Raw genomic sequence first — 25,792 nt, 5'->3', positions numbered from 1 at the left:
CCCTCTGCTTGGTGGGCCCTGCCTATGAATGTAGGTGGGGATGGAAATGGTGCAGGGCAGTCTGAGGTGGGGCTTGGGACTTGACTCTTGCCTGAGGAGTCCCTGGGACACCTTGTACTGGGGGTGTGGACAAGGCCACGGGCAGAGAATGTACAGGGCGGCTGCCTGTCCACCCACCCAAAACCCAGTCATGGTTTTCTGTCCCTGCAGGTGCGGTAGCCAGCAGTGTAGTCAAGCAGAAGCTGGCGGAGGTGATTCTGAAGAAACAGCAGGCAGCCTTAGAGAGAACAGTCCATCCCAGTAGCCCCAGCATTCCATACAGGTAGCTCCCTCTCCCGCCTGCGCCCTGCCATGCCCTCTCCTCTCTATATGTCCTCCTGTGAGCACTCACGTACCCCTCCGCTTCCTCCCATCGGGCTATCACCTCACCTGTGTGCCTCACCTCCCTTGGTAATACCTGCTCCAGTCCCCTCGCCCAGCTGACACCTGCCCTCTTCTCTCCTTTCCTGATCTCGCCCCATCCCCCACCTGAGGCCCTTCCTCCTTGTGCACATACACACCCCCCCCCCCAACACTGGCTTCTTCCACATGAGTCCCTTCTCTTTTTGTGTCCCTGCTAAGCACAAAAATATCCTGGCTCCTAGAGCGGATTCCTCCCACCGGAGACAGTCCCCAGCGTGTCTGGGACCCTGGCTTCTCTGTTTAGGCCAGAGGTCTGCATGTGGACTGCTGGTAGGGTGGGTGGCCTGATGCTGCCACCCGGAGATGGCCCCTGCTCCTGCCAGTCCCACACTGCCTACCCTGCTGGCTGCCACCTCCCCTGGCGGGTGGCCATGCTCAGAAAGGGGCCCCTGAGGAATGAGGTGGCTGCCAGGCCCCTGGGCATCCCTCCCCTCTGAAGCAGCCTTGGTGCTCACCTCACAGAACTCTCGAGCCCTTGGAGACGGAAGGAGCTGCCCGCTCCATGCTCAGCGGCTTTCTGCCTCCTGTCCCCAGCCTGCCCAGTGACCCCCCAGAACACTTCCCTCTGCGTAAGACAGGTGAGTGGCACAGGCAGGCGGGGAACCTCCTGGGGAGTTAGGGGGGTGGGCCTTGAACACGGATGACTGGGAGGGAGGGCTAACTGGCAGAAGTGGGGAGGGTGGGTGTGGGGCCCAGTAACGCTGGTGCTGCCACAGTCTCTGAGCCCAACCTGAAGCTGCGCTACAAGCCCAAGAAGTCCCTGGAGCGGAGGAAGAACCCACTGCTCAGAAAGGAGAGCGCCCCACCCAGCCTCCGGCGACGTCCTGCAGAGACCCTCGGAGGTGAGGACCAGCAGAGTGGGTGCGGGGACTGATCTTGTCCTTTTGGGTCAGGTCCCACCAAGATGGGTCCTTTCCTCAGGGTTTCTATGGGTGGTTGTACGGGGTATGTCCTACACGCTTGCCAGGGGGTGAGTTGGGGCTGAAAGGCAGCCCCTACTCTGTTGGTGAAGCTGTCTTCTGCCCAGAAAGGGCGCCTTAAAAAAGTGTCCAAAGGCTAGTGGTGGCCTGTCCTCCCCCTGCCCTGCTGGGAGGAAAGCAGGAAGCAGAGGCTGCCCTCCTGGCCAGCGGCTGCTGCCTGGCCTCCGACTGAGCCTTCCTCTCTCCCTGACCCTCAGACTCCTCCCCTAGCAGTAGCAGCACACCTGCGTCAGGGTGCAGCTCTCCCAACGACAGTGAGCACGGGCCCAACCCCATCCTGGGCTCCGAGGTAAGGCCCTGCTGGCTGGATTCTCCAGAGGTAGTTCTGAGGCTCAGCCTTCCTCTCAGCAAATGGTCCTGACCAGGCTGGGGCCTCTGGGTCTGGGGAGCCCCACCTGAGCCTCCTGGGTGTTCTGGGGAAGGTGTGCCCCCGGGTGAAGGTCTGGGACCAGTGACCCCTGCCCTGCTCCCCATGGCAGGCGCTCTTGGGCCAGCGGCTGCGGCGGCAGGAGACCTCTCTGGCCCCCTTCGCCTTGCCGACAGTGTCCTTGCTGCCCACAATCACACTGGGGTTGCCCACCCCTGCCAGGGTGAGTGGCTGAGGTGCCCTCCCCCATGCCAAGCTCCCCAGTTTCCTCCACTCCCTTCTCCTGCTGCCTCGCCCCATCGCCTTCACTGTTCCCTCTGCTGGAACCTGCTCCCCTGTGATTCCTCTCCCTGTATCCCCCAGGGAGATGGTGACCGCAGGACCCATCCAACCCTGGGCCCTCGGGGGCCGGTCCTAGGGAGCCCCCATGCTCCCCTCTTCCTGCCCCATGGCCTGGAGCCCGAGGCTGGGGGCACCCTGCCCTCTCGCCTGCAGCCCATTCTCCTCCTGGATCCCTCAGTCTCTCACACCCCCCTGCTGACTGGTGAGTCCCGCTGCTTCTCCAAGGGAGGGGCTAGATCCCTGCCCCCTGATAGGGTCCAAGCTTGGGACAGGTCCCATCCCTCCTGTCCCCTCTGCTGCCCCCTATCTTTCTGTGAGTCTCCCTGCTGAGTCCCTGCCCCCCACCTATGCCCTTGCTTCTTTCCATTCTTCCCTATGCTTCCCACCTTATGCCCCTCCCACCGCGTTCTTTCCAGTGCCCGGGCTTGGGCCCCTGCCCTTCCACTTTGCCCAGTCCTTACTGACCACCGAGCGGCTCTCCGGGTCAGGCCTCCACCGGCCGCTGAGCCGGACCCGCTCAGAGCCTTTGCCCCCAAGTGCCACCGCCCCCCCATCACTGGGTCCCCTGCAGCCCCGCCTGGAGCGGCTCAAACCTCACGTGCAGCTGATCAAGGTGAGGGGAACTGGGCAGGGGAGGCGGTGAGGGGTTGCTTAAGTGGGCCCGTGGGGGCTGAAAGAAGAAGGGAGGCTTTGGAAGGGCAGGGACCTGGCCGGCCAGAGTGAGGATGTGGTCCCTGGGGCCAAGAGCTGCACGGCTCCTTGGGGTCCCTGCCACCTAGCCCCTCACGTCCCACCCCACACCCCACACTCTGGCATGGCCTCTCAGCAGACGTCTTCCCTCCTCAGAGGCCAGCCAAGCCGAGTGAGAAGCCCCGACTGCGGCAGATACCCTCGGCTGAGGACCTGGAGACGGATGGTGGGGGAGTGGGGCTGCTGGGGGACGACAGCCTGGAACACAGGGAGCCGGGCCGCGGGCAGCATGAAGCTAGAGGCCCTGTTGCTCTCCAGCAGCACCAGCAGGTACGGCAGTGCCCGTGTGAGCCCTCGGAAGCTGTGGTCAGGGGATGCTGGGCCTGGCATAGATGGAGGGGAGGTAGGTAGGATATTAGTGCAGGGACCAGCTCTGAGACCATGGGTGTCCCTCCAGAGCCACACCGAGGTGCAGAAACACACACACATGCGTGCATATGGGCAGGGGTGCATGCAGGCACACTTGGGGTGAAGCTGTGCCCCTTGTTCAGCTGTGGGGCTAGCCTTTCGTGGCCTCTACACACTTCTACCCTGGGACTTCACTGGTTACACCGTTTCCGGGAAGGTGGCTTGGGCAGGAAGTGGGGAGAGCAGGCTCAAGTGCTTCACCCGGAGCACTCCCACCCTGCGAGCCAAGCCTGGGGCGAGAGTTGGCTAGGGCCGCTGTAACCAGTACTGCGCACTGGGCGGCTCACACAGCAGAACGCCATTGCCTCGGTTCCGGGGGATGAAAGTCTGAAGTCGAGGTGTCGCAGGGCTGGTTCACTCTGAGAGCGGTGAGGGAAGGCGATGTTCCAGGTCTTTCTCCTCAGCTTGGGGACCACTGCCTTCTCCAGGTGTCTTCACATTGTTTCCTTCTGTCCATGCCTGTGTCCAAATTCCTCCTCATTGTGAGGACAAGAGTCATGTTAGTTTAAGGCTCCCTTTAATGACCTCATGTTGACTTACTACCTCTGTAAAGACCCTGTTCTCGATTCAGGTCCCATTCCGAGGTACTGGGGGTTAGGGTTTCCTTCATAAATATGAGGTGGGCCCATAAGATGTGGTGACAAGCCCCAAACGTGCAGTGGCTCATGGGCAGTTGCACAGACCTTGGAGATGAGATCCTGGTCAGAGCTGGGCCTGAGACCCCTGTACCTGGAACACTGAGGGCCCAGGGAGCTCTGGGTGAAATGGGGTGGTCCATCCAGGGTGCAGACCTCTGGGGGCTGGTGAGGCAGGGAGCTTAGAGTCAAGGCCCAGGGCCTGGCTGGGAGGCCAGACTAGAGGCATCCTGGTCTCTTCAGGAGGGGGGCCTGTGTGGAGGTTTCTGAGACTCTATGCACCTGGAGCAGGATCCTGAGTACCTGGAGCCTGAGACCCCATGTGTCCCCCAGGTGTTCCTTTGGGAGCAGCAGCGACTGGCCGGGCGGCTCCCCCGGGTAGGCACTGGAGACTCCTTGCTGCTTCCCCTGGCCCAGGGTGGTCACCGGCCCCTGTCCAGGACTCAGTCATCCCCAGCCGCACCTGCCTCACTGCCAACCCCGGAGCCCGCCAGCCAGGCCCGTGTCCTGCCCAGCTCAGAGGCCCCCGCCAGGACCCTGCCCTTCACCACAGGTAAGACCTGCATTAGGGTGGGGCAGGAGGAAGGGGGCGGGACACACAGACGCTCTGGCACCAGCACATGCCTGCGTGACCGTATCACGCAGGGTGTATTTTGAGGCCGTAGAGGGCCTTCTTGGTCTCGTGAGGTCTGCACGGCATCCCTGAGGCAGGGGTGGTTCTCATTTTGCACATGACAAGACTGGGCTCAGGAAATCTAAGGTGACAAGCTTGTGGTCAAACAGCAAGCTGGCAGTCAGGCCAGGCTAGGGGCTGTCAGGGTCTCCTGACAGCTAGTTCAGGCCTTCCAAAAATGGTATTCTTTGTTTTTGCTCTGCTTTTAAAAAAAGAGCTCAAAAGCATTTTTAGAAGTTTTGAAAAATGCAGAAAAGCATAAAAATAGAATAAAAATCACCAATTCCACCACCCAGAGAAAACCATCCTTTTTTTTTTAAGATTTTATTTACTTATTTTCAGAGAGAGGGGAAGGGAGGGAGAAAGAGAGGGAGGGAAGCATCGATGTGCGAGAGAAACCTCCGTTGGCTGCCTCTCTTGCACGTCCCCAGCCGGGGACCTGGCCCTGGCCCGCGACCCTGGCCCCTACCCTGACTGAGAAACGGCAACCTTTGGGCGTGCAGGCGGGCTCCCCGTCTGCTGAGCCACGCCAACCAGGGCCAGGCTCAGCCACGCTTAAGAGCTGCTGTGTCCTGTCCGTCTTTGTCCCGGCCACATGTACACACTGTACCCTGCTTTATCCAGTTGACATAGTATGAACACTTTGTGATGTAATTAATCTTTAGAAATGAGATGTTTATAGTATCTCATCCTAATATTTTATTTTGATTTAAAGATTTCTTGCTGTTTGGGCAGTTAGACGGTTACTCGTTTTTCCTCAGTTGGATTCCCTCGTCCATAAATCTTCACTCATCCCTGGGATTGTTTTCCGAAGGTCATTCTCAAGGAGTGGCATCCCAGGGGCAAATGGCATGAGCATTTTGAAGGTCCCTGATGTCCTGAGACTTGCTGAAAGTGGCCGTCCCACTGGCAGCGTGCAGGGCCCTCTTCTAGGAGTCCTGCTGAAACAGTTGCTTCCCCCAAACTGCGTCTGTCTTGTCATATGGCCCAGTGTCATGGTGGGCTTCCCAGCTCCCAGTTTTGGGGTTTCTGAGGAATTCGTCTACTCTTGCTCCTCCTCAGTAGCCGATTTGAGTCAAGACATCCAGGCGAGAGCCCAACATTGGGCCTCCCTTTGCTAGGCCCTGGGTTCTTGAGGTCACAGTGGATATGCTAGGCCACGTGAGGAGGGCCCGTGTGTCAGGAAGGCAGTGGCTGTGTAGCAGACATGTTGACTGGGGCTGTGTTGGTGTTTGTGTGGGGTGGTGAGGCTGCCTGGTAAGCAGCTGGGGGCATGAGTCAATGTGATGGGGTGTGTGGTGCGTGTGCCAGGCCTGGTTCCCGTAGGGGGTGGGGGCGGGACTTGGGGATGCCCCGGGCCCTGGCTCTGACCCCTGGTCCCGCCAGGGCTGGTCTATGACTCGGTCATGCTGAAGCACCAGTGCTCCTGTGGAGACAACAGCAGGCACCCGGAGCACGCAGGCCGCATCCAGAGCATCTGGTCCCGGCTGCAGGAGCGGGGGCTCCGAAGCCAGTGTGAGGTGAGGAGGCAGAATGGGGCTCTGGAACCGAGGTGGTGAGAGCAATGGGAGGGAAGCGGGTAGAGGCCCTAGACCCTGTCTGCGATGAAGGGACTGGCCGGCTGGAGGTAATGGCAGGGAAGGGGGCAAGCAGGGCCTCAGGAGCTCTGTGGGCCCTTCCTCAGTGTCTCCGGGGCCGGAAGGCCTCCCTGGAGGAGCTGCAGTCGGTGCACTCCGAGCGGCACGTGCTCCTCTATGGCACCAACCCCCTCAGCCGCCTCAAACTGGACAACGGGAAGCTGGCAGGTAGGGGCCCAGTGGCGTCGGGGGCCCCTGTACCTCCCCTGGCTCACCTAGCCCACCCAACCCATCTCTCATCTATGCCCAGGCTCTGCCCAGCCCGTCCCTCTAAGCATCCTCGACATCCCCATGCCACCCCTAGTCCCTCCGCTGCCCACCCCTGCCTCGCCTGTGCACCTGCCCTGGCCCAGGCCCTCTTTTCAGGGCTTCCCTGCTTCTGGGCCAGGCCAGAGGCCAAGAGGATTCAGCTCACACACACTGAGCCTCTCTCCACAGGGCTCCTGGCACAGCGGATGTTTGTGATGCTGCCCTGTGGTGGGGTTGGGGTAAGTGTGCCTAGGGGCCCTGAGTGGGCATTGCACGGGCATTCAGATCTCCTCCTTTCCATTCCCCCAGGCCCAGCCCCTGCCTGCTTGTTCTTGTGGTTCTGCCAGACCTGGCGGGCCAGGGGCTTTCCTGTAACGCCCCTCTGCCAGCTAGGTGCTCCTTATGGACAGGTGTGTCCTCAGCCCACCAGTGTCTCCTGAGTGTGGAGCCCTGTGCCTCCCACTTAGACTTTGCTTGGTAAATGTCCAGTGAAGCTCCAAGAGCAGGGCCAAGGTCATCTCCCTTGTAAGACCCCAGAGCCCAAGAGTTGGGACTGGCCATTCCACTGGAGTGAGCCTCCAGGCAGAGCCGGGGCTGCCTGGGCTGGGACTGTGGAGGTGCCTCCAATGTCCTTAGTGACTCAGGTGCTTCCCTCCCTCTCACCAGCTTTCCTCACTTCCTCCTTACTCTGCCTGGGGGGCTTCCTGCCTCCCTAGAAGTGCTCTCTTTACCTAAAAATGTCCCTGCAGTGGTTTCCCGGCCAGGTGTGTGAGGCAGGGGATGGAGGCCTAGTTCTGGAGGGAAGCGGGAACTGCAGCTGGGGGGACTGTTGGGAGCCAGTCAGTGCCCTATTCACAACTTCCCATTTCTTGCCACTTTCTGATTTTTCCAACTGTTTTTGCTTCTGTTTTCTCCTCCCTCCTCTCCCTCTCTGTCTCTCTCTTTATCTCTCTTTCTCCAGCCTCTTGAGACTCTCTCTGCCTTCCTCGCCTCTCTTGGTCCGCCTCGCCCTCCCCATCTCCCCATCATGCCCCCCGGCCCCTCCCTAGCCTTGAGGCCCAGGGACTGGGTTTGGGGGGCCTCCCAGCCTGGGCTAGGGGCCCTGAGTGGAAGACAGTGGTGCAGACGGCCCCTCAAGCTCCGACCGTCCCGCAGGGCCTGAGCAGAGCCAGCTGGGGCTTAAAACCCGCTCTCGGCCCAAACCCCAAGTCCCGCCCAGGTAACGCCATGCCCCCTCCTCTGACCGGGGAGGCAGGCGCGATGCCGCTGGCAGAGTGCTGGCCAGATGCGGGCTGGTGATATGGACTGAAGCTGGGAAGGAGACATTGTGCCGGGACTGGGGATACAGGAGGCCTTGCCTTGGGGCGGGGGGGGCACTGGGGAGGCAGCACTGTCTGCCCAGCTCCCTGCCCCTGGGGTCCCGGCCATGGGGTGGGCACCGCCCATGGGCCCTAGCTCCTGGGGGAAGCCTTGGATGATGCGGGCCCTGACTCTGGCCCCCGCAGGTGGACACCGACACCATCTGGAATGAACTGCACTCTTCCAATGCAGCCCGTTGGGCCGCCGGCAGCGTAACAGATCTGGCCTTCAAAGTGGCTTCCCACGAGCTAAAGGTAGGAGGTCTGGGTTGAAGGTAGGCAAGCCACAGGAGAGGGAGCAGGATGGGGCAGTAGGGAAGGCCGGACCCAGAACATCAGATATCTCATTTCTCTGGGATAGCACCACAGGGTTTTGGAAGGGACATCGAGAGCTCTGGGAACCAAAATGAGATTTGAACAAGGCTCAAAATACTTGGTGGAGAGTCAAGCCACTGTGATCCAGGACCTTTGATCTCTAGGAGATGCAAGGTCACGATCATCCAGGATCGTTTAACACAGGCCCAGTGTGTGACTGTAGGTAAGGTGCAGACATCTCTGGACCTCTGCGTATCAGCAGATTGGTTCTTTGCAGTGCTGAAGTTTTGTAGATCGAGTTGGTGCTCTGGGCTGGGCATCTTACAGGGGCTTGTCCTGAGTGCCCCCCTGCCCCCCATTGTTTAGGAGCTCAGAACCAGGTGGTCATGGTGTCCTCAGTGGCATTGTCCCTTGGTGGGTCTTTACAGTTAAGGGAACAGCCCTGGGTTTAAACTCCTGCCTCCACCGTTTACACCAGGCAGCTTTGCACAAGTTGCTTAACCTGCCTAAGCTTCAGATTTCTCAGGTCTGTAAACTAGAGATAAAACTGTTTATCTTATGGAGATACTGGGAGGATTAGATAACATTTACCCCAGAGAGATGTTGTAAAGATGAAATCCAGTGTTTATAAAGTGCTTAGCACAGTGCCAGGCACGTAGGTTCGGCTCAACAAGCAACTGTTGTTATTACAAAGGGCTAACAGCCAGGACACATGAGGGCAGGGGCTTCTGTGTTCCCGTCCAGCCAGAGAGCAGAGGCTGCCTGGCCTGGGGGCTGAGTACTAGGCCACTTCAGACCTGTCCTGGCCGTGGCCGGCTGTTTCCCTATGACTCCTTCTCTTGGGAGTAGCCTGGGGCTGGGGCTGGGGTCAGAGGTTCACGGAGATGAGGTCAGAGAGCTGTCTGTTTGATTGATAAGCCTTCTTTTCCTTTCCAGAACGGTTTTGCTGTGGTTCGGCCCCCAGGACACCACGCAGACCATTCCACAGCCATGTAAGGCCCAGAGGAGGCTTGGGTGGGGTGAGCCTTCTGGGGCTCGAACGGGCCAGGAGTGGGTGGAGAGAGGAGGCTGGAGAGGTGGAGGCATGGGAGAGAGTGTGCTGTCAGGACCTCTCTTCTCTCCTCCCAGGGGCTTCTGCTTCTTCAACTCGGTGGCCATTGCCTGCCGGCAGCTGCAACAACAGGGCAAGGCTAGCCGGATCCTCATCGTGGACTGGGTAGGTGCGGGTGCCTGGGCCCTCAGACCCGAGAGCCCTGGGGAAAGAGCCCTGAGCCTGGCGTCTGAAGACGTCGTTTCCTGTCCTAGTTCTGCATTGGTCTTCTGTGCCTCAGTTTTCCCTGTGTGTAAGGTGTGGGTGAGGGTAACATCTTCCTCCCAGGGGCTGTGAGGATGCCCAGAGGAAATGATGAATGGGAGGACCTTCAGCCTTAACAGACCCCCGCAAGGGGAGACCCGGATGAGTGCTGCCTTTTGGCCTCTTTTGGCTTCTTTCTGCACATCTCATTTCTGCTTTTCCCCTATAGGGACTGACAGTAACAGTAATAGCAGATAACATTGCATCCACTAATCACACTGAGAGTTTTCACAGGCGATGTATTTAATCCTACCACCTGGTCCTCAGATAAGGAAAGTGAGCACAGGGAGGTTCAGTAACTTGCACACAACCCCGCACTAATGTGTCTCGAGACTGGGTTTTGAAACCAGGTGGTAACCTTGCAGCATATGCGCATCTAACTACTAAGCTGCCTCGCTCTGCACTGGCATCTGTGAATGGGACATTCCTGTGCAGAAGCTGAAGACTTTGGAGGAGCTTTCACAGTGGCACCCACGCATGGTCCTGTGAAGTTACCAAGTGCAAGGCCACAGCTATTCCTAGGATGGATAGTGCTGGGTGTCGTGTACCTGCCCCTCGGTAGCTGAGCTTGGTCTCTAATCACCTGCATTTCTCTGTGGCCTTGGACCAGACGCAGTCGTGAGGATTTCTGACATGTGTAACCCCGGACTGTTCCCCATCCCGCCCCGCACTCTCTCACTGTCAGGCCTGCCCTTGGCACGCCTCCTTCCCTTCAGGGTCTCGTGTTACAGCACCCCCTTCAGCAGGATGTGTATGCACGTCTGTACATCCACAGAGAGACTGAGGCTCAGAGACAGCCCGTGGATTACTTGGGGTCCCTCGACAGTTTAGCTCTAGGGACCCCCATTTCCTCACCCCCAGTTTAGGGTCCTGACTCTCAGAATGGTCACTGACCTCAAACCCTTCCAACCTGTTCCAGTCTCCATCTCTCTGCGTTCCGACCTTCCCTAACCCCCTGCCCGTCTCCCACGCAGGATGTTCACCATGGCAACGGCACCCAGCAAACCTTCTACCAGGACCCCAGTGTGCTGTACATCTCCCTGCATCGCCACGACAATGGCAACTTCTTCCCAGGCAGTGGGGCTGTGGATGAGGTAACCAACCCCATGTCGGGCCTGCCACTCCCAGCCCTGTTGACTCTGCCTTGTGACCGTTGCTCTGCCTGTGTCACAGCCAGCAGTGTGATCCTGGGGACGTTGTTTAGCCTCTCTGACTCTCAGTTTCTCCGTCTGAACGTGAAGAGGGTGCACGAGCTGGTCTTGCAGCACTGAGACCCGGCATTCCTCTCCTGGGACGCCGCTCTCCTCATGTCTCTCTTGTGTCCTGTTTTCCAGGTGGGAGCTGGCAGTGGTGAGGGCTTCAATGTCAACGTGGCCTGGGCCGGGGGTCTGGACCCCCCAATGGGGGATCCTGAGTACCTGACTGCTTTCAGGTAAATTCTCTGGGGACCCAGAGGAGGCCTGGCCCACGAAGACCACCCTCTCCTGCCCTTTTTCCCAATAGCACCAGGTTGGAGACAGTCGTTGGCTTGTCAGCCTGTCCTTGTTCAATTACCAGACATTATCAGCCGGCCCTAGAGCCAAGGCGAACAGAAGGAACAGCACTGTTACACCGGCCTCTGGTGGCCTTCAGTCCCGATGGGAAGACAGGAAGCAGAATGAAAAAGTCAAAGGGTGCTTGATAAAGTCCCACATTACCAAGGGCCAATGTTGAACTGAGTGCTGGCAACAGGCAGGGTGGAGCGAGCAAGCAGAGCAGTCAATTCAGTCAAAGAAAGCTGCCTGGAGGAGGTGGGCTCTGTACAGAAGATGAGAAACTTAAATTGTGAAGAAAGAGGGAAAGCAGGTGACGCCCGTGTCGGGGCAGTTGCTTAACAAAAGCCACTCTAGACGAGCAGCTTTGGGCTCTGTTGGGGAGCCCGTATATACAGGGGTCCAGTACAAATACACCCCGTTTTTATTACAAAGTCACAAGCGTATAATTCTGTAACGTAACACACCACATGGCATTTTAGGTGAATTGTTCAAGTTAAAACTATAGATTGTTACACCCGTATCATTGCCCTGCCAACCACACTCAGGAAGATGTTACTTCTGCCGGACCCCGTATTTCACTCGGGGGCCCCTCTACCCCATTTGGGAAAGGGCCCCTTGGAAGTAGGTAGCTAAGAGCTTTTTTGGAGCTATCCTCCACGAGGGCTAATTCTGTAGGAGCCCTGGACTGAGTTCCTGGCATCTCTGTGCCCATAGCCCAGGGCCTTGAAAGATACCAGCACGGACCCCAGAGGCGGGTCGGGGATGGAGGGAGGCAGCTGTCGGTGGTGGCTGAGGAGGAGAGGATGGGTCTGGGCAGGCCAGGGTCTCAGAGTGTGGTCACCCTGGTCAGCTCTTGGGTGGTGAGTGGCGCGGTGTGGGCAACTCAGTCCAAAATGGGTGGCAGCTAGGTGCCGAGCACTTCCAGTCCCTGGGGCTTAGTGACCTGTCCCTTTGCTGTAGCCCCGCCCACTGCACGCACAGGCTCACACGTTACTCCTCTTTTGTTCCCTCTGGTTCCCCATCCATGGCTTCTTTCTGCCTTGGGCCAGTTAAGAACAGTGGGTAGCCGAGTCCCTAGGCAGTGCCCGGGACCTGGGTGGCCAGCCAAGGTCAAGGAAGTCAGAGGGATCCATGGATACTTCTGGGGGATTAGCTATCTTGGAGTCCTGAGGGCAGGGTGCCCACAGCAAATTTGGCGGCAGCGGCTGGCACCAGCTGGGGGCCTTGGCCTCTGGCCCCGGTGGCCCCACACGGTGTGGTGAGCCCTCCTCCTCACACCCTTACAGGAAAGTCGTGATGCCCATCGCCCGAGAGTTCTCTCCAGACCTGGTCCTGGTGTCTGCTGGGTTTGATGCTGCCGAGGGCCACCCGGCCCCACTGGGTGGCTACCATGTTTCCGCCAAATGTAAGGAGGGCCCAGCCCAGGGGGATGAGTGTGAGGACTGGAGTATAGCAGCTGGCCCTGGAATTCCCTGGGTCCTCTTATTCTAGTGAGCCCAGGGCCCTTTCTCATGGCCAGCTCCCTTCACCATGGAAGGCTTGACTGAGTCACACCCTGGGGACACAGGAAGCGCGGCCACAGGACTCCCCCACCCTAACTGTGTCATCCCGGGCTGGCCTGGCAGCTTCTCCTGAGGGAGGATAGGGAGGAGCAGTGTTCTCAGAACGGAGGGCGACCACTCAGCCTGCAGGGCCACAGGGCCTGCAGGACAGAAAGAGAAGATGGTGTGGCTCCGTGAAAAAGACATCCAGCTGGTGTCGATGCCCAGTTCAAGCCCTAGCCCTGCCACGTGCTGGCTGTGGACCCGTGCGTGAGTCCCTTTACCTCTCTGAGCCCTGAGTGAGGCATGCTAATAGGTGTCACATGGGACTCCCTGTGAAAGCACTGGGGAAGGTGGAGTTTTGCACTTGCGTCATTATTTACAAGGGAAGAAGCAAGCAGGATGTAACAGGCAGAGAGGGTCCACCTCTCCTCCACCCCCACTTTCTCCTTCCTCCACACTGCCCCCCTCCCTCCGCCACCATCTAGGTTTTGGGTACATGACGCAGCAGCTGATGAGCTTGGCAGGAGGTGCAGTGGTGCTGGCCTTGGAGGGTGGCCATGACCTCACAGCCATCTGTGATGCCTCCGAGGCCTGTGTGGCTGCTCTTCTGGGCAACAAGGTGAGCTGCTTGCCCCTCTCCATGCCTCTGGTGGGACAAGGAGCCCAGCCCTCCCAGGCTGTCCCAAAGAGCAGACGAGCGGGGTGCCTCGCTGAGGGCTCACCAGTAGGGCAGGGGTGGCCAGGCCTGGAAAGAGGGGCACAGAGCAGATGCCTCTTCCCCAGTTAAAGCGTGGAGCCAGTGCTTCCTACCCTAGGCAGAGCCTTGGCACGTGCCTATCTGTGACCTGAAATCCAGGGCCCTTGGGGTGAGAGAGCTGGGCTGTTGGGGAGAGACTGGTGGCTGATGTAGTCTTTTCGTCTGGAGGTGGACCCCCTCTCAGAAGAAGCCTGGAAACAGAAACCCAACCTCAACGCCATTCGCTCTCTGGAAGCTGTGATCCGGGTGCACAGTGAGTGTGGGCAGGGGACATCTGATGACCCTAGACTTGGGAGGACCTCCGGGGGGCTGTCCCCAGTGATCAGGGCCCCAGAGCTTCCATAGCCGGCCAGACCAGGAATCCTGGGGCTGGCCAGGAGTAGGCTTCCTGTACATTACCTTAGCCGGAATGGTGGGGCAGCTGCCCCAGGCATGGACACCCTTGGAGCCCTCCAGATGGACCCAGCAAGGACCACCAGAGAGGCCTCCTCAAGGCAGGACTGGCCTTCCATTTCCAGCCACACCCTAGGCCAGGGTCAGCTGAATGGCTACACCGAGGCCTTGCTTGCTGAAAGTGCTAGTTTCCACCTTGACCCTCAGTCCGGGCTGCAAGGGTCTCGGGACCTCTGCCTTCTTTGGGGTCTGGGTCTTAGAATAACCCTTAGAATAACATTTGGAAAGCACTTGGAAGTTTCTTCTTCATCTCAGTGTCTATGGAGCACTTTGCGTAAAGACCTGTGATCTATACTAGGGATACGAAAATGAGTAAATTAGATTTCCTCACATCTGGGGCTCTCAGTAGGGGAACGCAGGTAACATAAAAACACTGCTGGAACTTTATACGGAGTCCTCACACTGGGCCAGGCTCTAAGCGTGCTCCGTGGACTTGACTTCTCACAACAGTAGACAGGGTGGGCATGTCCACTTGGGAGCCCAGGGTGGGCCAGTGGCTTGCCAATGGTCATGCGGAGCAGCCGTGATGTAGGCCAGCTCTCCCAGTGCTGTGTCCTTCCCTCCTCCCATCCGCTCCTCTCCTGTGTGCGGGACTGACTGACCATCACTTGGGGCTGTTGTGAGTGGAACCCTGAGCCCCAGGAGGCCAGGGCTCAGGATCTGTGAGGTCTCTCCAATTCAGACCATCCATGGAAAAGTAGGCCCTGCAGGTTCTCCTAGGAAGCCCGTTCCTGCAGGTATGGTTCAGAGGTTACCTTTCAGCCAAAGGGCTAGGAGAATGGCTTGGGCACCTTCTAGGTCACCTCATAGCCACACCGAATCTGCTCTGTTCCCCTTGTCAGGGTTGTGGGGGCCAAGCTGAGGAAGGCATTATGTTGAGGGTAGAGGCAGGTGAGAGAACCAGTCCCAGACTGAGGATCCACCTGCTACTCTCAGGCCCGTGGCCTGAGATGTGCAGTCTCAGCGTCAGCCTAGAAGGTGTGGTGCAGCCGGCTGGAGGGACGTGTTTGCCCCAACCCTTTCTGACTCGGCTTCTTGTCCCAGGTAAATACTGGGGCTGCATGCAGCGTCTGGCCTCTCGTCCAGAGTCCTGGGTGCCCAGGGTGCCAGGAGCTGACGCAGAAGTAGAGGCAGTGACCGCACTGGCATCCCTCTCCGTGGGCATCTTGGCAGAAGAGAGGTAATGCCAGACCCCCAGCCAGCAGCCTCTCCACCTTGTGCCCTCCCAGCTTGTGGGTCCCAGATTCTGGCACAGCCACGCCAGCCTTCTTAGTCTTCTCAAAGCTGTGCAGAGGCCCTTTCTGCAGCCCCTGGCTTTTCTTCCCCCAGGCCCTCAGAGCAGCTGGCGGAGGAGGAGGAACCTATGAATCTCTGAGGCTTTGGAACGGTTCTGCTGGCCCACCCTGCCCTTCAGACCTGGTTCTCTTCTCACCTCTGGCAACAGCACCTGCTCCTGGGGTCTTCAGAGATCCTCTGGGCAGGTAGTTTTGGCCAGAGAACAGCCCCTTGATAGTGGCCCCAAGGAGCCTGAGAAGGACCCTGGGTCTAAGATAGGGACCAAAGAAGACCCCGAGAAGGCAGACGAAGCAGCTGGCCAGGCCCCAGTAGGGTTCTCCTAAGAACAGAGCCTGCCCCCTTGGGGTCCAGGCCCCTGCTGGGCCCCTATTCCTCAGGACTGCACGGAGGAGGACTGGCTCAGTTGGGCCCACCCATGACCACTATTCTTGGCCCACAGACCCCTGACTTTGCACACAGCCCCAGGCTCCACAATGTGAACTTGGCCTCAGCCAGGGTAGCCCTTCCTAGGCTCTGAGGGCCGCACTGGGGGGAGGGGCGGGTAGGAGGAGTCACTCCTTTTGCCTGTTTACTGAGATGACTATGGAAGTGGCGCTGCCCCCCCACTCCCCCCAAGTCCCCGGCCACCACCACTGGGCAGTGAAACAGCTCCCTCAAGGGCAGTCATCAGTAGGCCTCCCTTCTGGTCCCCGCCCCCTGCCAGAGGCCCCCCTACGTCGACCATCTCAGTGCCCTGGTGGAGCAGACGGGTGCTCTTGGGAGCCCTGTGCTTCCTGATCCAATGGTGCCAAACCCTCATCTCCCCTCAGAAGCGCAGTGTGACCCACAGGGATCCCTCGGCCACTGCCCCCCTCCAGGGACCCTCTCTTCCCAGGTCTCCCCAACCCCGGCTCCGACTCCTGCCCCAGATAGGACTAGCTTGGCTGAGGGGAAAGCGGGTGGGAGAGTAGATGCAAGACATGGGGGAGGGGAGCTGCCCTGGCCAAGTCAGGGCTCAGGGGTCCAGGCCTGGGGCCAAGAAGGAAAGTATTTGAGTGTATGTATGTGTGTGTGTGTGTGTGTGTGAGTGTGCGTGTGTCTGTGTGCGCGCCTCTGTCTTCCTGACGACTTCCATACCCTGTGTATGTATGCATGTTTTTGTAAAAAAGAAAAAATGGGGAAAAAAATCTGAACAATAAATGTTTTATTTGCTTTAAAGGTGCATGTGATAGGGCATCGCGGCGATGAGGGGTGTGCAGTGGGCGCGCAGCTCCGCATCACGGTGTGCGGTGTCTGAGTCAATGTGGAGGTGAAGGGACCAGCCCCCCCTCCAGCTCCTCGCCCTTTGTGGCAGCAGCCCTGCAGGAAGAATCCATTCTGCACACACCCTAGCTGCCCCTGCCTGTCCCACCTGGGGTAATAAAGAGGCAGCAGCTTTGGGCTGAGTCCATAGACAGAGGGCCCGCTGGGGGGTGGGGAGGGATATAGCGTCGCTCAGACCTGGCTCACTAAGTCACCTCAAAGAGTCATCAATCAGACTTTCCTGGGCTCCAGTCCCAGGCAGGAGATCAGGTATGTCATCGTTGCCTCTTGGGGCTTTTGTTTACCAGTTAAAGGCCCCAGAAATAGACACTGTTTTTGGTTCCTGCTCTAAAGTACCATGACTTCTGAAAAGCACACTGAGCCTCAGAGAGCGAGTGGTGAGGCGGCAGGCCAGGGCTTCCTGTGCCTGTCTTCAGAGGTCTGGGTCCCTCTGGCTGCGGGGGCAGAGCCTCCGCCCCTCAGCCCTGGCCCCGAGCCCCCCACAGCCTGGAAGAGGATGAAGGGAAGTGTGTTTATCCCCTTCCTATCTGGCCTGGCCTCTGGGGTGACAGACACTAAATCCCGTGGGGTGGCCGGGGCTGTGCTGACAGCCAGAGGAGAGCCCAGGCGGCAGGTTCCTCCATGCCAAGGGGACCAGAGGGAGAGGGTCTTCAGCCCCTGGGACACCAACCCCCCTCTGCCCTCCAGGGCACGATGTGAGCTAAGGAAGTGGCATCATGTGGTGATGAGACCCACAGCACCACCAGCCTTCTGCCCACTGCTCTCAGAGCCCCGCTCTGAGAAACAACCCCAAGAAACAACGAGAGGCTGTCTGATACAAATGGTCGCTGTATTTCTGCTAAAGTGACAGTGACACAGATAAGGCAAAGAGCTGAGGGGGTGGACACAGGTGGGAAAGGGGTAGACCGTGCAAAATGGCAATCCAACATGAAAAGACATGTAACAGTAGTCCCTTCCCTCTGAGTCAGGCGAGCCCTTGGGCTAGTGTATGGGCAGAGAGCAGATTTTGCCCTTCAGGAGGAAGAGGAAAAAAGATATAAACCCTAGGTAAGGAGCAGGAGTTGGGGGAAGGGCATCTCATGGCCGGGGCTGTTCTGAGTGACCTGGGTGTGGCCAGGGGCGGGTGTGAGAACGGGGAGTGGGAGTGCAGGGCTGGAGGTGCGTAGACACAGGTCTGAGGGGCCCATTCAGCCTGCATCATGCTGCCCCCTCCCGAAGCCCTTCTTGGGGCAGAAGCACCTTCCCCGAGACCTTAGTCTGGGCTCACTGGGGAGCCCTGCCCGGAGGTGTGTGTGTGGTGCATGTGCGAGGGAGGACTCGGGTGGTGGAGATGACAGCCTAGCAACACTCGTGGGAGGTCAACTCTGGGTCGGGCAGGGACACCGGGTTCTCTGCCCACATGCCCAAGACCCTTGGGGGAACAAGAGGATGGGATGCTGGGGTTGGGTTCAAGGTCTCTACTGGAGACCCCTTTCGTGACCCGACCTTCCCAGGTACCTACTGCAGCCTGAGGAAGGATTCCTGGAGCATCAGGGAACAAACCACCTGCCCGGGGTCCCCAGGCATGGGTCAGGGCCTCTTTGCTTCTTCACTGGTTCACTTGCCGTGTTTACAGAGTCCTCACTGAGTGCTAAGAAAATAGACCCATTTGGGAAAGCTGCCCTCCAGCCAGGCCAATGAGGAGCGACGTGGCAGGCCCCTTTCTGTCGCACCCAGGTCTCCCCCAAAGTAGACAGGACAGCTTCCTGGGAGACCAAAGTCTTCCTGCTGTGTATTTTCTGCCATGATTCTGGGGTCCCCCAGGGATGGGGCAGCGCCCGATGTCTCAGAAGCCGAGTCCAGGTCCTAAGGACCCCAGGGTGCAGAAACCTTTCCCACTGGGTCAGAAGTCGCTGAGGATGCTGATGTCGGCAAAGTCAGCGCGGTAGCGGTGGGCGTAGAGGCTGAGCAGGAAGGCCCACTTGAAGGCAATGAAGCTCCAGACGCAGGACAGGTAGTAGCTGTTGGGGTCTGTGAGGCCTGCAGGGGAGAGAAGCCAGACTGTGACCCCAGAGGCCTTGCCCCAACCGCCCCCCCCCAGCCCCAATCCCACAAGCCCAGGGCCACTCGTTTCCAACCTCCAACAGAGGCTGAACCGATGCTACAGAGACACTGAGTGGGACACTTCAGGGTTTGTGGGCAGCAGGCAGTGCCAATCACGGGTGTGTATCATCTACTATATTGCATTTGTCACTTTAACCTAGGCCACTTCCAACCAGCTTTAGAATCGGATTTCCCGGGGGCGGGGACACAGGCCTTTCTTTCCTCGTTGGTTGCAGCCAGCAGGGGGCACTCCCACCCCACTACATCTGCTGCAATTAACCTTCAGGGTGCACCGTGCTCAGCCTTTTTCAAGCATTTCTTTGAACCCTTCCAACCTCAGGGAATGGGTACACCCGTTCAACCCACTTTAACAGTGAGAAAATCCAGGCACAGGGGGTTAAGTGATGTGCCCAGTCCTTGGATGTAAGCTGTGGAACTGGACCGGAGTCCTGGTCTATTCCTGAGCCCCACACTGGCCCTGCCACACCCTCCTCTCCAGGAGTGGCCCTCACTCTGGTGCCTGGTGATGGCCAGCACAAGGAAGGTGCAGAAGGTGGCAATGGAGACAGCCGAGAAGAGGACGCCCACGAAGAAAAAGCCACGCAGCCCCTTGAGCCAGGTCCTCCAGTAATCCTGCATGTACATCACGTGCGTCACCAGGACCCACAGCGCCAGCACACCTGCAGGACAGACTCAGTCAGGGGGAGACACACAGCAGGTCCTCTTTCCTCCCTGCCTCCAGCCAGGGACCCCAGGGACCCCCCAGGGTCCTGTGGGTCCCATGGGACAGGCCTATTTGCATAAAAATGCTAAGACAGTGTTGGTCTCTTCAGTGTCATTCTCACTAGGACCTGAATGCAAAAGTAGATAAGAGAATCTGCCTTTTATTAAGTCACAAATTAAGAGACTGGCAAAAATATGAAACCATGCCATTCTCCCTAACTGTTTGTTTGGGGAAACATGATTATTTACACATATACAGTGTTACTTATGTTAACGCAATATTTTTTTTAATTTTTATTTTTAGAGAGGGGGAAGGAGAAAGAGGGAGAGAAACATCAGTGTGCGGTTGCCTCTCATTTGTGCGCCCCACGCCTGCCCCCGCCCCGTGGTCCCTGCTTTCCCCATTCTGGGGACCTGGCCAGCAATCAGGGCATGTGCCCTGACTGGGAATTGAACCAGCAACCCTTTGGTTTACAGGCCGGCACTCAATCCACTGAGCCGCACCAGCCAGGGCATCAATGTTATTTTTAATATTACTTTTAAATACTTAAAAATGTTCTGAGCTTTAATTTCTACCATATCGAGAGATATAACCCATATAAGCAAAATTTTCTTGGTGTTTCACTACTTTTCAAGAGTGGAAAGAGGTCCTGAAATCGTAAAGTTTGAGGGCCCCTGCAATCCAGCCTTCGCTTCTAGGGCCTCCCCTCACTCCACCCTGAGGGCCACACATGTGGGGAGCAGTCCTCCCACCCTGATGCTCCTCCACCTGGCCCGCAGGGGCCACGGCCTCAGAGCTTCAAGACCACCCTGCTCATGGCCACACTCCATGTTGCGCCCACCAGTTTGTGGCGAAGGGCAGGCCAGACATCCCCAGCCTTTCCTGGGCCCATGCTCTGGGCCTGGCTGGTGCTTCCCTTACAAGGCCAGCTGCTGCTCAGCGGATACAATGAGTGCCCTCTGTGCCAGGCCGTGCCTGCCACACAGCCCGAAGAGTGGAACAAATATCAATTCCACTGGCAAAGGTCTGGAACAGGCCTGCAGGGTCCCCGTAAGAGAGGAATGAGGACAGCGGCGGGCCAGCTGCCAGCCTGGGGGCTGAGGGCCACACAGACGGGGTCCGAGGAGTCAGGAGACCTGTGCGCACATGCACAGGAAGGATGGGCATCTGTCGGAGAAAGTGGTTTGTTATCTGTGGCAAGAAAGAGAAGAAAGGGAAGTCGATAGAGGTGGGGGTGAGCCAGTGCTTTGCCCAAACCTACAATGTTTTGTTTCTTAGGCTGGGTGGGGAGTGTAAGGGCATTTGTTAAATCATCCATCCTTTTTCACATGCCTAAAATATTTCATAATTTTTTATAAGTTAGGGAAAACAAAAGGCAGAGGGGAGCATCACCATGGAACTATGCTCTGGTCACCAGCTGAGATGTTGTCACAATTCGGGCAGCCTGGCCAGGGACACAAACCACGAGACTGCAAGCCAGGAAGCCTGGGGCCTGGCACTGCTGTGCCACTCGTGACCTCTCAGAGCCTTACTGTTTCAAATCTAAACAGGGGCAAGGCCAAGGGTCCCGCCAGCACGGAAACTTGGCGACTCAGGGTTCCACCCCAGTGAGGGTGCAGCCCTGCCAATCCCCTTCAGTTTCCCTCCTACCCGGTTTCACCCACACTCACCCAGCTCTGCCCCTGTCCACCCCAGCCTTTCTCGGGGGTTGAGGGCCTGGAACGTGGGTCCCTCCACCCCTGAGATCAGGATGAGCCCAGACAAGCCTCTCTCCATTCCTGCCGAGGCAGAAAGTGGGAGCAGGCCAGAGGAGGACAGGGTAGCAACCCCACATCTTCAGCCTCCATCTTCCCTGGTGGGATCTGGGGTGTGGGCCAGCCACCCTTCCCAGAGTCTTTCCCTGTCTCCACCCTTGCGTCCTAACTGTTCATCTGGGGGAGCCGTCTGGTTTCATAAAGGGCCCTAAGAAGGAGACATTGTCACCTAGTGCCTCTGAGGAACAGTCAGCTGGGTACCTGTCTGGGACACCTCACTTACCCTCTGTCTCTTTAATAAGCTGGGGCGGGGGCGGGGGTGGTGGTGCTGGTAGCTGGAGTAGCTGAGTTCTGAGATCCTTTGCCACTCATAGACTCTAGAAGGTAGCTCAGGAGGAAAAGAAAGAGGTCGGAGCAACTCCTCTGTGACTCAGCAATTTCCGGGTTAGGAAATGCCGAAATAGGGGCCTATGGAAATGCCTCTCTTAGTCCACTGGCCACGCTCCAGCAGTGTCCCCCAAACACACACACCCACGTACCAAAAAGGGCTGAGCAGGAGGATGAGGAGGGTGGCTATCGGGAGTGTTTCAGGTCCCAGTTCTTCCTGAACAAGCAGGCCCATCCTTCCCTACCTCCCGCTTCACCTGCACGTAGGCCTCACCTCAGAGAAACACAAGCCAAGTCCATTGGAGGCAGGTCCATTCTCACCTACCCTGACTCTCACCACTTTCCGTGGACATGAGGCCTCCCCACCAACTCCACCCAAAGGTGCTCACTGGTCCCCTGAAACAGGAGGCAACTAACTGTCCCTCAGCCTTGCGCCCTTCCCTAGGACACTCTGGGCACCAGATGCCTGGTCTGCACAATCAGGACCAGAATGGACAGGTTCCCAGGCCCACCACCCTGCACGTCTGCGCCAGACCTCACCCCTCACTCCACCCAGCTGCTTCACTCTGGGCTCATAAACAGGCCGAAGGTAAGTGAAAGTGTCCCCAACAGCTCAGTAGGAGGTGAGGAGATAGGAGGTGTCCAGAGGAGCTCAGAGGGAAATGCAGACAAGTGGGACACTGGGCCTGGGTGCTGCTGTGTTCTTATACCCAGCCTTCCACCCCTGCCCTCCACCCCTGCCCTGGAGAAAAGCGAGATCCAGAGCCCCAGTTGTCCTCTAGCTCACTGTTCAGCCCTTGTGGGAAGAACCCAGAGCCATTTAGACTCCCAGGGCAACTTTTCTATTCTTTGTCTCTTTCCTTATCTGCTAGATACAGATCAAAAGTGTGTGTTTCCCCAGCACTCCCACAGCAAAACTATTTCTTCTGCAACTGCCTTTCCTCCAAGCCTCTTCTTCCCAGACACCACTAGGATGGGAGAGAACAGGACTCCACCTGCGAACACTCTTCCCGCCAGAGCCAGGGGCTCCAGGCTCACCCTGACCCAGAAACCAGCACCCTCACGGCCACTGTCTGGTACTCAGGGACAAGGAACACACCAGGGCTGCCTCCTGGTGACTCAGCAGTTTCTGAGCTAAAAAATGCCAAGTCAGAGTGGGTGCTTCCAAGTCAGTAAATCCGCTGATGTTTCACCCCCAAAAGAGGAAGAAGTCTGGCTGGCTACAGACTCAGAGCCCACTCAGGGAGGAGAGGGCACATGCGTAGCCCTGGCCCGACAGGCTCTCCCTCGCCCCACCGCACCACCACTGCCACTCGGCAGGTTGGGCTCTTCCATGGCCACCTCCTGGCTGTCCGAGACCAGACTGTCAGGGAGGCCCCAGGACCCTACTCCAGCTGGTTGCTGCCCTAGCACCTCTCCTTGCAGGCACCTCCACAGCTGGCCTGCCTCAGAGGCAGCAAGGGAGAGGGCAGAACTTGGGTCATAGGAAAACCCCAGGACTCTCAGAGTATAAGCCAGAAGGCTATTTCATGGCCCTCCAACAGGCAGCTGTGACATGAATAAGAGAGGACACAAAATTGCAACATTTCAGACCTAAATGGGGGGGGGGGCGGTCTCTGAGATAATTTTCTTCACTGGCATCTGCTCCCACTCCTTGGAGATAAGGAAACTGAGGCCCAAGAGGAATTGAGGGGCCCAAGGCCACACAGACAGCTGGGGCTTACTGCACCTGGCCAGGCTCCGACCCCAAGGACTGCCCTCCTGCCCTGCCTCAACCAGCCCCTCATCTCAGGCCTTATCAGTACCACACAGGGTCTGGCCTGAAGATACCACCTTTCCGAGGGCACAGTGGCAGGGAGGACAAGAAACAGGAACAAACTGTAAGGAGAAGAGAACCAGGAGAAACAGGGTAGGTGGTGAAGGTGCAGGGGTAGCGAGGGAGAGGAGTCAGGGGTCTGTAGATGGGTGAGTAGAGGGGGCCTGGCTGCCCCCAGAGAGGACAGAAAGCTGCAGGTGGTGGGACATCCAGGCAGGCACAAGAGCAGCCCGGCCAGGGCACCCCTCCCCCTTCCTTGGTGACTCCCCGGTGCTCCACTTGGCACCACTTAGGCTGTGGCTATGTATGCCCCCTTATAAGGCAGAACGCTCCTCACTGACCTCCCATTCCTTCTCTACCTAGGGATGGCTCTCAGCAAGCTGCTCAAGGGCAATGAGTAAATATATCCTTAGTCCATCTGGGGCTGGTGGGGCAGAGGATTTTAGTTATGGAATAAGATCCTCATATGAAAAAGCATTATCCTGACATGTATTTTTTCCCCAAAGTGCATTTCCCACACATACTGTTTCATGGAGCTATGTAACCCGGCAAGCCATTTATTTACTCTAAGCCTCAGTTTAACCTTTATACATAACTTGGGCACAGTAATAATGTGCCCAAGGACTTCACAGGACTAAAGTCAGGATTAAATGAGAGGATGGAAGCAGATTGCTTAACACAGTGCCTGACACATAGAAAGTATTAAAAATAAAGTTAGCAAGCAGAAAGGGTATGTTTCATCTTCACACCAGTTCTACAACACAGAGAGGTTAATGAAATGTCCAGACAAGTGCACAGCGGGTACTGATCATTGGTGAGCACCCGGCTTCCACCTGCGCACTGCTGTTCTCACTCTGGTCCTTGCCTCCCCTTCTTCCCTCCTTGAGGCACAGAAAGGGCGGCCAGGTGAGGGGCGAGGGTGGCAGGCCGGGTTGTTTAGCAGATTGGTAGAGGAGCCACAGCACAAGGGCGGCAAAGAGACACCAACGTGGTGGGAAAAAATGTCCAGTTTCCATCAGATGCCTAGCGTGCTCCTCCAGGTCTCCACTGAGGACTCTGCTGGGGTGCGGTTCACACTAGAAGGAGACAGGTGGGCTTCCCCAGGCACTCCCAGCCCTCCTCTCCACTTACCCCTCCTCGGCCCTCATCTAGTCCCCAAGGAAGAAGCACTTGAGGGGCAGGACCCTCCAGAACAGGTGTATGCGTGTTTGAGGGTTTTCACACTTAGCGCAGGGAAGAGGCTGTCATAGGGCAGCGGGCGGCTGCGACCCCGCAGGTGTGGCATGTGCAAACCTCAGAGTCGGGACGTCGGCACCCGGGGTCCGCAGGGGCTCGGGGTACATCCGGTGCCAGTGGCACCCGGAGAATGCTCGGGCCACCAGAGGCCCGCGCTGCCGAAGGATGTTTTTGGGTAAACACCCCACCCGCTCCCCGGGGAAGCGTCGCCCGTGAGGACCCTCGGGAGCCGAGCGCTTCCCCGCGCCCCGGCCCCCAGCGCTCCCCACGTCTCGGGGTACCTGCGAGTCCGCCCATAGCCGCTGTCCCCGGCTGGCTGTAGACCACCGTCCAGACGAGGAAGATGGAGAAGCCGGCCACGGAGCTGAAGCCAGAGTAGGCGGCACGGAGGCCGAGCTGCAGGCGAGACGGGGCCATGGGTTGCGGGCGCCGGGCGTGAGGGCAATCGCAGCGGAGAGTCACAGGTGCAGGGCCGGGATCCGGAGCCGAAGCCGGGAGCCGCCGGCCGCCCGGTGCTCCGCCCAGGCCGGCCCCCCGCGCCGCGGGCACAGCGCCCCCCTCGGCCGGAGGCCTCCCGCTCCCGGAGCCGCAGACCGCACGCCCCGAGTGAGGCACAGGGAGGTCGCTGGGTTGTCTGATTCTCAGGGGGATACCAGTTAAAAAGCCACATCCTGGGCTTATCCTGAGACCTACCATATCCGAATATTTGGACATTGGAGAAGCGCGGCAATACATGTTTATAAAAGCCACCTGCGGTGACTCCTTTTAAAATTTAATTCTGAATAGGAGACACATTCTCGTTTAAAATTTGAGATTAAAATTTCTGGTTAAAAATTAACACATAAAAGTCAAAACATGAGAAACGTGAAAGTACCAATGAGTATGATTCCTCCTTCCACCCTGCCCCTATCAGCCAGGTCCCCCCCCCCGCCCCCCCCCGACTTTCTTTAAGCTTCCTCAGAAGGTACTTCACACTGAAGTTTGAGGATCCCTGCCACCATCACCTTCTAACCTTAAATACCTGACCCTCACTGGCAGCTCCCCTTTCATTTCCACAAGCCTCGTCCCCCCTCTATCCCAAATCCCTACCACACATCACCTCCGCCCTCAGAATCAGAGGATTCTGGAGAGTGGAAACTGCAGCGGGGATACATCGAGCTCCCAGTGCAGGCCCAGCTTCCTGCCTGGAGCCGGGAGGGAAACTACCCTCTGACCGGCGTCCTCAAAGCACTTGGAACCCGGCTGTGCCGGCCCATCACGCACCTACCTGCACAGAGTAAGTTGCGAGTATCCCTTGCATTCATTTCTTTTTGCAGCTGCCACAAATTATCACGAATTTAATGGCTCACACTAACTCACATTGATGATCTGATGGT

The 25,792-nt window shown here is 58.0% G+C and overlaps 2 protein-coding genes across 6 annotated transcripts in view; one reads left to right on the top strand and one right to left on the bottom strand.

Moving 5' to 3' along the window:
- The window catches only part of HDAC7 (histone deacetylase 7), a 41,576-nt gene extending 25,285 nt beyond the window's left edge, over nucleotides 1-16,291 (top strand). For 3 of the 5 annotated variants that reach the window (XM_037061124.1, XM_037061122.1, XM_037061119.1), the window contains 22 exons: nucleotides 211-322; nucleotides 925-1,040; nucleotides 1,179-1,304; nucleotides 1,640-1,731; nucleotides 1,922-2,032; nucleotides 2,173-2,353; nucleotides 2,568-2,764; nucleotides 2,998-3,171; nucleotides 4,278-4,497; nucleotides 6,004-6,137; nucleotides 6,302-6,422; nucleotides 6,693-6,742; nucleotides 8,009-8,116; nucleotides 9,113-9,168; nucleotides 9,305-9,392; nucleotides 10,505-10,624; nucleotides 10,865-10,962; nucleotides 12,352-12,470; nucleotides 13,095-13,228; nucleotides 13,535-13,619; nucleotides 14,864-14,999; nucleotides 15,149-16,290. In XM_037061124.1, the coding sequence (XP_036917019.1) occupies nucleotides 211-322; nucleotides 925-1,040; nucleotides 1,179-1,304; nucleotides 1,640-1,731; nucleotides 1,922-2,032; nucleotides 2,173-2,353; nucleotides 2,568-2,764; nucleotides 2,998-3,171; nucleotides 4,278-4,497; nucleotides 6,004-6,137; nucleotides 6,302-6,422; nucleotides 6,693-6,742; nucleotides 8,009-8,116; nucleotides 9,113-9,168; nucleotides 9,305-9,392; nucleotides 10,505-10,624; nucleotides 10,865-10,962; nucleotides 12,352-12,470; nucleotides 13,095-13,228; nucleotides 13,535-13,619; nucleotides 14,864-14,999; nucleotides 15,149-15,194 (2,624 nt within the window). In that variant the 3' untranslated portion in view covers nucleotides 15,195-16,290. Of the gene's footprint in view, nucleotides 1-210; nucleotides 323-924; nucleotides 1,041-1,178; nucleotides 1,305-1,639; nucleotides 1,732-1,921; nucleotides 2,033-2,172; nucleotides 2,354-2,567; nucleotides 2,765-2,997; nucleotides 3,172-4,277; nucleotides 4,498-6,003; nucleotides 6,138-6,301; nucleotides 6,423-6,692; nucleotides 6,743-8,008; nucleotides 8,117-9,112; nucleotides 9,169-9,304; nucleotides 9,393-10,504; nucleotides 10,625-10,864; nucleotides 10,963-12,351; nucleotides 12,471-13,094; nucleotides 13,229-13,534; nucleotides 13,620-14,863; nucleotides 15,000-15,148 lie in introns of all 5 variants that reach the window. The other 2 variants (XM_037061120.1, XM_037061123.1) reach the window with 2 other exon arrangements.
- A 936-nt stretch (nucleotides 16,292-17,227) lies between these two features.
- SLC48A1 (solute carrier family 48 member 1) lies at nucleotides 17,228-24,952 on the bottom strand. Its single transcript, XM_037061125.1, has 3 exons — nucleotides 24,698-24,952; nucleotides 19,012-19,179; nucleotides 17,228-18,436 (listed from the first exon to the last, which is right to left on the bottom strand). Exons 1-3 carry the CDS (start codon nucleotides 24,831-24,833, stop codon nucleotides 18,300-18,302), a joined length of 441 nt encoding a protein of 146 aa, XP_036917020.1. The 5' UTR covers nucleotides 24,834-24,952; the 3' UTR covers nucleotides 17,228-18,299.
- Nucleotides 24,953-25,792: the final 840 nt, after the last annotated feature.

The sequence above is a fragment of the Sturnira hondurensis genome, unplaced genomic scaffold (assembly GCF_014824575.4).
Source record: "Sturnira hondurensis isolate 20B ecotype Veracruz unplaced genomic scaffold, ASM1482457v3 Scaffold0013190, whole genome shotgun sequence".
NCBI classification, from domain to species: Eukaryota; Metazoa; Chordata; class Mammalia; order Chiroptera; family Phyllostomidae; genus Sturnira; species Sturnira hondurensis.
The sequence above is the reverse complement of the archived record's forward strand: the minus strand, read 5'-3'. Positions and strand labels throughout refer to the sequence as shown.